This window comes from Aplysia californica, unplaced genomic scaffold (genome assembly GCF_000002075.1).
Source record: "Aplysia californica isolate F4 #8 unplaced genomic scaffold, AplCal3.0 scaffold00101, whole genome shotgun sequence".
In the NCBI taxonomy this organism is placed as follows: Eukaryota; Metazoa; Mollusca; class Gastropoda; order Aplysiida; family Aplysiidae; genus Aplysia; species Aplysia californica.
Window position 1 is genome coordinate 842,098 of NW_004797371.1, and position 14,059 is coordinate 856,156.

At 39.7% G+C, this 14,059-nt stretch overlaps 1 protein-coding gene across 2 annotated transcripts in view; it reads right to left on the reverse strand.

Moving 5' to 3' along the window:
- LOC100533276 (G-protein-coupled 5-hydroxytryptamine receptor 2) overlaps positions 1-14,059 on the reverse strand; it is a 170,993-nt gene that overhangs the window by 51,390 nt on the left and 105,544 nt on the right. Inside the window, exon 3 of one of the 2 annotated variants that reach the window (XM_013080815.2) lies at positions 9,849-11,315. In XM_013080815.2, coding sequence (XP_012936269.1) covers positions 9,849-10,421 — 573 coding nt within the window. In that variant the 5' untranslated portion in view covers positions 10,422-11,315. 2 annotated transcript variants of the gene reach the window in all.

Consider the following 14,059-nt stretch of genomic DNA (forward strand, 5'->3'; position numbering starts at 1 on the left):
AGCTCTCTCTCTCACAGTCTTCCTCTCTCCCTTTCTTACAACATATCTGCATTCATTTATACACATTCACCCAGACATTTCAGATCTCACACATTCCTAAAAATGTCATAGAAATAAAAACGTCCACAGCCTGTTCCAGATCTTACCCAATTCATTCGATTCAACGTGTACGTTTCATATGCTTCTGATTTTGCCGTCTGACGTCTATCAGGTAAAAGTAATCGGTTAGTTATTTTTTACTACATCTAGAGGGTTCCCCCAGGTGTTTTTCAGGTTAACTGCCTATTCAACCATTTATTTTTCCTCTATTAGGTTTTTACTTTACTTTTAGTAAGAGGTTTACAACACTTGCAACACAAATGTGTCATAGTGCCAAAGATCACAGATGTTACTAGAGTATAAACATACAAAGAGAAAAAATCAGGAGTGATAAGAATGATAAATGTTTGATAGGAAAAAAGGAGCGAATCAGACCAGAGCCCCCGCAAACCACAAACCCCTATTAGGTCCATGGCATTATTTAGTGTAGCTTGTTGTCTTTAAAGATGAAACGCCGTGAGCTATAAGATCTGATAATGCCAAACAATTACACATATTTGGTATTTTGAATTCCAGACACATTTTTTTGCAAACCCAGCGGGTTAATTATCTACGGGATGAAATTATTACAGCGTCAAACAAAGCTGACGTCACCTTTTTACCTTTTGAATAAATAATGTTATGTTTATAAGATTTCGGAGGATCGTAAATAGCGGTTTATCGTCCGCCATATTTTATTACTCTGTGAGTGACATGTAATGTAATCTCTAGGCAATAGAACGTCAACGAAATTTTTACCTCCAACAGTGCTTGACATTTGATAACACAGCTCTCACGAACTTTCTTTTTCTTTATCTTTCTAAGATGAAGAGGTCTGAGACCGGAGGGGGGGGGGGGTTGTTCTAACGTCCTCGTTAGATAAAGACCGATGTTTTTGTTGACGCAAAACAGCAGGTTTAGATAGATGCTATAAAGCTGTGATGTGTGGTCAACCCAGTTTGATTTAGGCCACCGTGACATCCCTTTGACTTCATCCAATATTAGCAGCTTCTCATTAGCCGTTGGCTCTTCGACTTCAGGTCATGTCTGACATGTTGCTGGTATCTTCTGTTTTAACCTGAACCCAGTGAAACGAATTTTTCAATATGTGTTGACGCTATTTTAACTCTGAGGGGTTTACAAATGTGTAATTGGGGGGGGGGGGGTATAGGCGGACTCAGTGTTTAGTCTCTTTCATCATCTGGGACTGCCAACATTTCCTCTCCCCCACCCACCGCCTACACCTTAAACCCTCCTCTCCTCCAATATGAATGATGAATATAGTATTGGTTGATCACATTTTCAGAACACTTGGATATCGATATATTTTGATTACAAAGTCAATTCCCGTTATTACCGTCTGACTGTCAAACAGCCATGAAAATTATATTTCCAAAAAGCTTCGGAGACGTTTCACAACGAATAATGCATTGCAGTCCAGCTGCATACCGGTCTCAAAGTGAAAAAACAAAGCGCCTACTCTTTACACAACAAAAAGTGGTAAAGCTTAAATCATTTGGGTCAGTAATTATATGAGTTTACCAAAATCAGAGAGAACAGTGTTGTTTAAATGTCACCTCCACCTTCCCTTTCTCCCTCCACTCTCCGTTGAAATCATATACTTCCTTTTTGCTGCTTTTAAATACTTTTTAATGTTACGATCATTATGTTTTCAGGGCCTTTATTATACGTTAAAATGATTAACAAAAGTAGAGATGACTCAGTGCTGTCAGAAACTCTTTACAAAAAGCTACAAGACAAAGTCAAAACAGAGGATCGAAAAGGGTAAGCAAAAACGAAACAGACGTCGTATTGAAACGCTTGAAAATGTGAATCATTTTGAAAATACGAAGGCAGTTAAAACGGTCTAACAGCAGCATACTATTACGCACCTGCACTCGGATTATATTACTTTGGGCAGACTAATGATTATGTCATCATCACCAAGTGTCGCACCGATGATGTAGTGCTTGGCGAGAGTAAGAAAACATCATGAAAATTCAAAGGGATGGGAAATAAGACTCGTGGGGGATCTATCAGTTAGGTCTTTCAATTCCCCGCGGGAAAGCTTGCATTCTTGGGAGAGTCGTGCAGGCGTAACAAAAGCCTGTATCCGTTGAAGAGATATGAAGATGGAGCGATATTCCAAGTCGGTGTGGCAAGTTCCTGATAGCTTTTCCATCTGTTTTCATGAAAGAAATATTGTGGGCGAGCTGGGGATGACGGGCAAAGGTTCAAAACGCCATGTGTTAGCAGTGAGGCATTCACTAATGATGCTCTACAGCGAGGGAAACAATAGCTCTACTACAGGGGTGAATACAAAGACCAGAAAGTATATTATTATGTTCCTTTCTTACGCTTAACGCAGCTTGCCAAGCATGTGACATTGTCTACAAAGCGGCTAAGAGGTTGTCTTTTTTCTTCTCCTACGCCCATCTATAATATTTATGTCAGGTTTCTTCTTCACTCGCTATTTTCGTATCTCCAATTAAAACAAACCACAAAATTCCCACAATTGTCGTCTCAAAATCTCGTGACCTTATCCAAATATCAAATACCTAGGCAGGGAGGCGTGATGTTTTCTGAAAGTAATCGAAACAGTTATTAATTCCGCAGACAGACGAAAAATATAGGCTCCAGCCTTTTCTCTTTATTTGAGGTCTGTCATTCTATTGGACCCACTTGGAGAAAGTTTGTAGTCAAAGAGAAGTGATCACAATATTTCTTGTTCTCATAGTCTTACTTTTATTTGTGTTTGACATTTGCGGTACGCTTTCCTCTGTTATTTACAAGCCTCTCTGAACGGGGCATTCAGTAACACAAAGGAAGAAATTTGGGAAGCACGCACCTGTTTTCACCACCCGAACTGATACACATCTGGAATGGCAGTACACACAGTCACATCTCTTTCTGTTTTGAATTGAGGTTGTAATATTTGGCGTGGTGGGATGACAGACAAACGACAAACAGTTGGGGAAAGAATAGAATGTTATAATGGCAAGTTCCTGTCTCTCACGTGTAGGAAGACTTACATAGGCGAACAATTCTGACGTGGGCTGATGTCACTGTTATACTCACTCCAAAAAACATACACGTGCATACATACACATATACAAGCATATACACAAACAGGCTCAAACGGAAATTAGGGCACGCACACTGAAATACTTAGTATTTAGTAGACAGTAGATGAAAGAGAGAGGGAGAGAGAAACAGTGAAAGAACTAGGAAGAGACGGACAGATAGACAATCTGACAAAAACAGAGATTTGTGCCCCCAAAAAATACTTACACACGCGCACACACATACTTGCACACACACACACACACACACACATACACGTGCGCGCACACACACGCAGACACATGTACACACACACACACACACACAACACACGCAGACACATGTACACACACACACACACACACACACACACACACACACACACACACATTCATAACCATCCCCATTACCCATACTCACAGAGAGGGGGAAAAGAAGGAAAGAGAGAGAGAGAGAGAGAGAGAGAGAGAGAGAGAGAGAGAGAAAGAGAGAGAGAGAGAGAGGAGAGAGGGAGAGAGAGAGAGAGAAAGAAAGAGATGGCGTGCGAAAGAAACCAAGAGAGAGAGAGAGAGAGAGAGAGAGAGAGAGAGAGAGAGAGAGAGAGAGAGAGAGAGAGAGAGAGAAAGAATGGGAGAGAAATAGAGATACAGAAAGAGAAATAGAGAGAGACAGACAGATAGAAAGAGAGTAACAGAGACAAGTGTGTTGGGTGTATGTTTTTGTGGAGGCAGACAGACAGACAAACAGACAGACAGAGACAGAGACAGAGACAGAGACAGAGAGTAAGAAAATGGAGGGAGATAGAGAGATCTAGAGAGATCTAGAGAGCGAGAAAGAGACAACAAGAAGGCAGAGGGGGAGCATTTGGGTGGGGGCTGGATAGGAGGGGGCGAGGGGGGGGGATTTGGGGGCACCACAACAAGGTGACACCGAACCGGAAGGGTTAATAATACTGTGGGGAGGAGTGTGAACCGCTGTGATGAATTAGTTCCAGATTGCCACCCTGTGAGAAGATTGCATTATGAGCAGCTCTAGAAAGGTTAAGGTGGGGGCACAACACAGATCCCCTGTCCGGGGCTGAGGCGATACCTTGCAGAAATCCACAAGATCTATTACTTATCATCGGGATGGTTTGACTTTTTGTACTATAGCTCAACGCCCACAGATACGTAGGGAATCAAATGTCAAACCTCCCTCAAAGGTCTCAAATTCAATTTTTTCACTTTTTTTTTTTTAGGGGGGGGAGGACTTTATTATACTTTTGAGAACTCCAGAAACGACTCAAAAATTCTAGGTAATATTTTAGACACCGTTTTACACTGTGAAACAGAACTATATATCTTGCCAAAGTTTTCAGGAACACCAACGCTTGGGTTTTTTATGAGAGTTCTCAATACTTTAAATGAGTGTATCGCTATGTTGCTTGAATTTGAGAAACGTCTTCCTTAAGTTTTTTAATTGAATTGATTTCTGAATTTGCACTGCTTTTCAGTGTAATGGTGTGGTTGTGACAAGGCAACTAAAAATGTTTATAGTGTATTTGGGGAAACACTGAATAATTATGAAAGAGTGAGTAGGTTTATTTACTTATTTATTCATTTATTTATTTATGTATGTAAAACATTTTCCTGTGTGTTTACTCTAAGACTAACAACTAATTTCAAAATCCCAAATTCCGCACAGTTTGTTGTTATTACTAAACAAAAAAGCGCCAGATGATAGAATTGGGCAGGGTCAAAAAAAAAGAGGGAGGAGGGAGAAAGAGAGAGATAAAGAAAGAGATAGAGAGAGTAAGACAGAGATGCCGCGAGGGAGTAGAAAAAGAGAGAAAGAACGAGAGACGGTGAGAAGAAGAGGAAGAGAAAGAAAGAGAAAGATAACAAAATAGAAGACGTAAATAATTGCAAACGTATGCGCCCGTGATGAAGATCAATTAGATAATTTAGGAAGCGGGTTACTCCGACACTCTCCCCCTCCTCTCCTCGTCCCCTGCCCCCAACCTCCAGGGCCAGCCCCAGCTTGAGTTGGATACATCATTTCATGAGAAGGACAAAATATACTTGATGTAAAGAACGTCCCCACTGCGGTATCAAACTCAAGTCTATAACTTGCAGATGGAAAGTGCCAAGCAATTAATTACATCCCAGACACTGCTGAAACGAGAGGCACGGAGATACAGAACGAGATTGCTTTTTTTCGTAAGTTGAACCGCTACTGCTTTGGGCATAGTGGTGACAACGTGCTTATTAGTTCACTCTACGTTTAATTATTTTCAGGAGGGCGGGGAGCCTTTAATCTAGAAACAAAAAGCTGATGGTTCATTTCGAAAGTGTGTTCCCTGTCACAGATAAAGGGCTTATCAAGCTGAAACATTCAAGGCTTTATGGAAACTGATTGCATCCTTTCCTGGATAGGCGGCAGTCCTTTCATCTATCTCTCAACGCTTAATTAATGACTATACGTATTTGTACCATGCTGAGAGAATGGCAATGTAATTTCTCGTCAGACATGTTTCTCAAAGGAAGCCAAACGATAAAATGTTTCCGAAGGTTTTATTTCCAAAATGATAACTTACGTAAAAGGGCTTGAAAGGTATACCTATACCATGTTTGAGGAATTGATTAAGTTTCTAAACAGGCCAAACATATCAGAATATGTGCTCTTGGGATGTTTGTTTTTTTAAGTCCCAAACGATTCAGCTGCTAGTCTATAGTAATAGCAGCTGTTATCAATGTATCACCATATCATCCTCCAGAGCATGAATTTCTTTCGAATTCACGAAAATGCTACCCGCAGCTGGTGATCGTAATGACAGTATAATTTACGACACTAGCATGCTTTCATAGAAATAGTCCCTCCATCAATCAAGCTATCATCATTTACGATCTCTGATCGCATCTTACAGCACAAAGTAGTGTGGGATATTTTCTATTTGTCCATGATAAGGCATATTTCACTGAAAGGTGAAAATGATTAATGAAAGTAAAAATGAGCTTTCATATGTGTCGATTAAGCTCACAGGTGGTTAACCTTAAGATGTGGTAGGGGGCTGTAGGGGGGAGAGGAGAACAATTACTAACACAATAAAAGATTAAAAGCGTAACTAACACCTGAATTAAGTGAATAGATATTAAAATATTTGGTGTAAATAAAGCTTAGGGACAAGTGCGATAAAGAAAATGGGAGACCGTATTTAATTATGCAAAAGTACACAAGAAGTATTGTCAATCTAGCCAGCAGCGAGGAGCTTTGGTGAAGCAAACATGTTGTTTTTTTCCTTTGACTGAAAATAGCAGCACAGGTAAAGATCATCGAAGAAGTTATGTTTGTGAAATATTACTTCTAACGCTTCCGAATAGAAAGTCTCGCTTTATTAATCGTACAATCCAGTACCAATGTTTAGGAGCAGATGGGATCGTTTTGAATATTAATTGGAGATGAAGGATTTATGAAAATCCCAGAACAGTACATGTGGGTGTGGTGTGACGAGTAATCAGCTGTGTCTTATCCTTTTTTTCGATTTTTAAAGCTGAAAACCCCACAATGTGGGTGGGACGTTGAGACTAATTTCCTTGCAGCCAGTGGACAGTTAAGTAGGAGGAAGTCTGATGTGTAACCGGTTTCCTGTCCGGCTGGTAAGTAGATGTCCACTAAGCGACTATTCCGGGAGACAGTGATCGAGTATATCCACGCACACCGGGCAAGAAGTCCATCTGAGGTCCAGAGAGTGTGGGTACAGTCCAGTGGTGAATTCAGTGGCGAGGCGGGAATGGGGGGGGGGGACTGTAATGATGCTGTGGGTGGATGCCTGTTGTTACTTAGTCACGTGGTATCGTGTTCGAGTGTTTGTTTGTCTGAGTAAAGAGAAGCCCATCGACACAACAATGGCTATTTAGTGCTAGGAAAAAGTGAGACAGAGAGACAGAAACAATAGAAGAAAAGTAAAGAAGTACGACCTACCAGTGGCACCCTCCAACCACCCACATGTGGCATTGATGGGGTTTGAAACTCACTTTAAGACAGTACATTCTTAAAAGCAAAGTACCTCTTACTAGTTGTCCGTCTCGTATAAATGAACAAGTGTAGTCTCTAAAGCGCCACTCCTCTGAACCCAAGTTTAGGAAAGCCACGTAGTGAATTCGAACAGAGTCTACAGGACTGCAGTAGAGCCCACTAACAGAGCTAAAGAAGTTTCGATTTTTAAAAAAGAAGCATTGTTACAGTTTATCAGGACCCAGGGTACCTTTCAACCAAATTTAAGGGAGATGTTATATTAAATATATATATAATATGTATATACATATACAATATAATATATATATTATAAATATATTTTTATATAAGTGTGTATATATATGTATATACATATAAATCACAAGCCTTTGCAACTGCAAAATCAATAAGAATTATTGTTAACGTCGTTATTGATTTGCTGCAGACCAAACACTGATGGAATTTGACTTTACGATCACAAATAGAGGGTTCATCGTAACGACCAAAACATACAAGTTTTACACAAGTGTAAAGAATAAGCTATAAAAACAAATATCGTTTTCCAAACATCTCACGGAAACTTATAATGCTTAACCTCACTAAAATAATACACAAAGCTTATTTATATTATAGAACCCAAGTATTTTACCCTTTTAAAAAAGTGTATTACAGAGGATGAGACAAGTTGTAATGAGTAATATTGTAGGTTGAACGAGAAAGGAATGTTCTTGAATCGCAGAATGCAATAGCCAATGACTAAATCGCGAAAAATGCTATGTAACTGAGTTATAAAAACAGACTGTTAAAAAAATGAGTCCATATACATAAAGTTCAAAGCCAAATCCCTTTGATCCTAAAAGAGTTGCAACATTTCTACGAGAGCGCGTGGCTTAAACCTTAGCACAGAATTGTGAGTCAAACAAAAAGTATTGCTTGTGTAAAAAAAAAAGTAGTTTCGTCTTTTAATCCTCCCTTCACTACAAGGGGCTGTTCAACGGCGAGTTTTATAATGTTAATGGAACATGAATCGTAAAAATGACGTAATCATTCATCTGTGTGTGCAAATACGAGCTAGCACCGCGTGTAACTGGCTATAGTATTGCCTGAGAGAAAAGGGAGTGGAGCTAGCTATCGGAAATGAAAGCTTGATTTTCAAAAACAGGCCCGACAACAATAGAGCAACTGCTGAATTATATCATTGATGTTTCTTACACTTGCAGGGTGATTAAGGAGTTTTAAAAAGGTAGTTGCTAGGGCAACAGCGTTGAAACACTCGTGTTGATAACAACAAAAGCAGCAGCAGCAACAACAACAACGTAACATAGATAACAAAAGCACAACACCCAATTCCAAACCCCAACATCTGTGCCTAAAACGTATTCATATCAATGCACAGATAATAATAATAATATGTTAACGATGGCAGCAGCAATAATCTACACCAATACCTTTTTTTCAGCAACTACAGAAAATATGTCGAAGCCATTATTATAATAGTAGTGTTATGGGGTATATCAAAATTTAAAAATATATTCTTTGAAGACGGAATGAATGTTGTAGAAACATCTGGGAAAAAAATATAGAGGAAGGACCCACCTGTGGCAATAAGAGCCTCGTCTTTATGAATTTATTATCTGAATTGCTAACGTCACTGTAGCCACCATAGGGCGCCGGATGTAGTTTCTAATGCCCCGCTGTATGCATACATGCAGTCTAGTGTAGAGACTGCCGGATATCCTGAGAAGTCACAGCCCGTACTGATTTTGTAAGTTTGTTTCCCGACACACTCCTATGCTCATTCTTTCCCTTCCATTCATATTATAATACATAAAAGGAAATAGCCCTAAGAAGTCACCATGTCAATCCGTGTATCGTCTTTTCAACTTCACACAGGCGAACGCTTAACATACATGAGACTACAAACACGTGTGGAAGTTATGAACAAAATGCGACATTTGGGATACCCTTCGTATGCTTAAAGTTAGGATGCTATTTGATTGTTATGCTTTATAAAACATGCCATTTCTTTAACAAAATCATACCATTATATCTAGAGGAGGCACATTAATACCAATCATTCTATGACATGGATCTAAGAGGCAATGTTGACGCATGTGTTCTTTTGACCTTGCAAACTCATGAAAAGTTCCATCACTAGTAGCACTTGCTATAGTTTGATTCTTTAACCCCTCGTCTTGACCACCTCTTAACTTACCAAACTAAAAGACCGTTTTCTATTCAAACTCTTTGGAGTCAGTGGTAAACTTGAATGGCTTTTACTGAATGTTTGCACAGGACTTCTCTGTGGCCTCAAAGGTGGAGCGGCAATAAAGCGCAGTTTCACAAGGAGTGAAAATCAATGTTGGGTCGACGGGTTTTAGATTGTTGACCGCAGGGGTGTATCTCTGAGAAAGAGTCTAGATGTAAAGCTACAAAACCAAAGCACACCACTACAGCCATCAACAATAGCATTTGAATTTAAATGTTGTTTCTTAAAGAGCATAGATTTTTCTATGAATTCTATAATCAGTAATGACGTATCCGTAAAAAAGTGCACTGTGTTGTATGCAACATGTTCTAATCACCCTCAGGAGCATTAAAAAAATATTGGTATCTGTCTAAGTTTTTAAACAGGTAGTTGAAAATGAAACTGAAAGGCAGATCACCTGCATAATGGCCCAGGGGATTTTACTGTTTACTCTAAACATTCTTACCTGACTAATCTCGGAGACTACACTTAGGGGCATGACCAGCACTGCCACCATTAGGTCCGCCACGGCCAGCGAGAGGATAAGGTAGTTAGCCACGTTGTGAAGTGACCGTTCCAGGATAACCGCAGCAATTACGAAGCAGTTTCCGATGATGCAGCAGAGGACGAAAAGACCAAGAATAATGCTTGTGACGATAAGGTGCTCCTGACTGTACACTGTCAGGTGCCACTCCGGAGGTCCCACGTCCACGTCACTCGTGCTGTTGCTAGCGTTGGAGCTATGGATGACGTGACTTCCACTATTCCCGGAATGGCGGTGACTGTGTTGTCTGTGTGGGTGCCGCATGAGGTCTTCCGTACGATTCCTAAGGATGTTGGAAAGTTGTGGAAGTAAGGTCGTAGAAGATCCTCCGATGAACGAAGAGTGGACATTATCCACAGTAGTGCTACTGGTGATGACGCCATGGGAAGACGTGCTGGCGTTTAAAGCAGCGGTTAGGCTATCTTGTAACGCTGTGACGAGGTTCAGGATAGGTACGTCGGTGGTTAAAGAGCTAAGTGTCCCGGAGTCTGCCATGGCCTATTTGTCCTCAAATCTAAATCTTGGAGGAGGAAGTAAAATCACAAAGTCTGGTCGTATGCAAATTTACATTGGCCTTAAAGGCGTACACCTCGTTGGAGAGGAGAATGGCTACATCAGCAAGCATAAAGCCTGTCTTAAGATCAATAACTAGAGGTAAACACGCCGAGGATGGCTTTCCCTGTCGTCATCACACAATGGCCATCTACGGAGTAGAATATTGATCAAAATTGATTTCATGTCTAACTGCGGGCCGATTGAAAAGCAGCAGGAGGTGGTAATTACGGTAACGAACAATGCTATAATTGTCTATCCCCTACAAGCTCGCGAAACACCCTTCTGGGTTGAGAAGACCAGCCCAGATTCGATTCTCCATTTTTCTTGCTTTTACGCGAAATTAATGTATATTCGATATGCAGATCACAACCAAATTCGCGCGTAGCAACAGAAAAGAAAAGAAATCTAAACAATGGAAACCCTAGGACTACCCTCTGAGGTTTTTGACGAGTGCAATCTGCTCTAATTCAGTACGATACACATCGTTTCACCGAACGGGTATATTTTTCCCTTACATTAACATCACTGTCACTTTTTTTCTATATGATCTCCCATAAGAGCACGCCGGACTTCTGTGAATCAAAACCAGTGTCATTGATAAAGTCTCAAAGTAATCCGATGTTTTGTGTCTGCCTTCCCAGCTTTTTGACAGGTTTATTGGAAGAATGAGTGTAAAAATAGATGTTCGAAGGGTGGCAGTCCTCACATTGTATCAATGAAGGCGACAACACCACAGTCAGGGAAGCAGATTCTCGAGATGAAAGCTCCTCTAGTTCTTCACTGAATGACGTAAACTGCTCTCTTTCTGTGTCACTTCTGTTTACAGTCGGGTTTCTGTTGAATAGAAACAAAAATTAAATATCTTGAAAAATGTTTTTATTCCTTTCATGGCAAACAAACAATCCCCCTCCCTTATTTTCTTTTTAAAAAAACAGAGTCCAGAAAATAGCTTGGATGAGGAGCAAGCGTCAGCGAGCAACGAAGGATATGTATAGAACCGGTCTCACGCAACACAACAATGCGGGTTTCATGCTGTGTTCACACGATTCAATTAAGAGAGGCTTGGGTGTGTCCACAGTGACATCCACAGCTAATAAGGTGGTGAACAGAGAAGATGGAACAATGACAGAAGGTACAATGCGCGTTAGCGAGACGTTTGCTGCCTTCAAAATAAAAAGCGTATCAAGCGGAAGAAATGTGCATGTGTAAGTGGAAAGCGCTCTCGACATTGTTAACGTCCGCGCTTTAAAAAAGCAGCCCTGTAATTGTGATACCGAGAATTCAATTTATTTCTGTAAGCAGGAAAATAATCTAGAAAAATGTTACAATTGCGGTCGGAGCGACATTATTTAAGAGTTCAATAGTCCTCCGGGAGCACCCTCTAGTCCAGTTAGTGTCATGCTGGGTTGCAATTCAGTCGACATTGATTTAAATTTTCAAAAAGGAATTTCAACATTTTTCTTTCTGGCATGGGTCATTTTTTTAAAAAACATGTTCATGCGAGTGAGGGATTTGAGGTACGGAAAGGGATGGAGTTGCTTTTAAGTTTTCCTTCTGTTTTTTTTTAGTTTTTGTTTTGTTTTGTTTTGTTTATTTGTTTTTTCTAGGGTGTGGGGTTGCTTCTTTTTGGGTTTTTTTGTGGGTTTTTTCTTCATCTGACTTTCAAGTTTAACTTCGGTAAGAAAGAGAACTACTGGAAAGGCAAGGTTGCTAATGTGCAGAAAAACACGTGTCACAAGGAACGTGAAAAGGAAAACTGAGCCGTCAGTGAGAGGGTAAACAACACTAAACTTCCAGCCCACAAGGGCGAGCCCGATCACGGGCGATATGACTTGCTGATTTTCCAGGTTCTGAGACTTGTTTGCAATTGCTTCACTTTCTGTAATTTCCCTATACTATCATCATGCTTTCTCAAGTAAATAAACTTTTCTTAATGAATAATATTGGAAATGGAGTTATTATTTTAGAGACATTAAAAGTATATAATACGACTAATGGTGCGCGTTCACAATTCATTTACATCCCACCCAATGATATGGACAAAAAACAAAAACAAATAACAACAACAACAAAAAAGTCACTTGGTACTTGATAAGCACATATTTTTTGTCTTTTCAACTCTACCAGTGAGTGTACATCGCAGGGCTCTCGATCTAATAGTGGTTTCAGACAACTAAGTCAGGCTTTTGGTGCAAGTTGGCTCTTCCCATCTCCAACTTTCAGCTAAAGAAAATACTGTTCAAGTTTCGGTAGTGTTGCTCCAAACTATTGGGTCTCCTTAGATGTGACCCCTTGCGAGCAGCTCCAAAACAATAAGTTGATTATTCTTATTCTACCCCAAAACCCCCCACAAGCATGTATGCTAATATGAAATTTTTTAAAATGAAGAGGAAATAACGCATTGAGCAAAGTTTGCCTTTGTATTGAGCTTGTTCTTTTGGTGATATTGTAATTGTAGTTTTTCCAACTGATTCTATGATGAATTTCCTTCTTTTCACATCTTGTTTCAATTCCAGGTTGTTTCTTTTTATCATTTTGCAGTTTAAGTGACGATATTGGCTATTTTTTACGCATTGTTTTGTTATGATTTTGTGTACTTTACATATTGTTTTGTGTCATTACCTGTTTTATTTTTTTGACATTTTTGTTTTTGCTGTTCAAGCCAAGATATTGTCCTTTTCGAGGCATTTTTATACTGAGATTTGAATCGGTGGCTCAAGACACACAAGACGTGTAGACATACTTTGGTGTACATTCACCAGCTGGTGTAGTATGATTTGCCATAAGTTGAACTCCCTTTCCAACACTGCAGCAGTATGCAAGAGGTGCATTTTACCAATTTAGAGTGCATTTTTTCATCTTCGTCGGGAAAAGAGTGAGCGTTTACAGAATTATGAAAACTCACCCTCTCTCCCCTGTCCGAATGTCAAAGAACGCCAGTTTTAGATTCGAACTACATTAAAAATGAGTTAAAATAGTATTTTCTTCTTTTCTGATATGATCTTGTGTCGTCTTTATACAAAACCAAGAGTACGACTATTACACTACCCACACATCCGCCAAAAAAGATAATTATCGTATTCCCAAATACAATAATGGACTTTTTCTTTTTCTTCTATAGTAGGTTTTAGTGACAGGTTTCAGTATGAAATGGTACGATAACATTTTGGTTATGAAATCTACGAAAAATTGTAGAAGATCAAGGCCCTACATGTAATTGTGGTAGACTACAAAATATGAAGGTAACTAATGTGATGCAACGCATTCTAAACTGCAGTTTACACAGAACATAGCAGTTCTCAAACCATTTACCAATAACCGTAGCCTAATATTAAAAAGAACCAAGACGTGCTATAAACAATTATATTATTATGCCTGACGAAATGGAAGAGCAATCACAAAGATCTTGGAAAAAAAAACAAGAGTGAATTGTTCTTTATTCACTTCTGCCCGTGGTGTGTATATTGTTATATCGTATGTATATAAGTACGTGACTGAGTACACGAATAGCTGGTAAAGCACAAGTGTTTGGTTGTGTAGAGGGGAAAACGGGGGTTTGGGGTGGGGGGGGGGGGGGG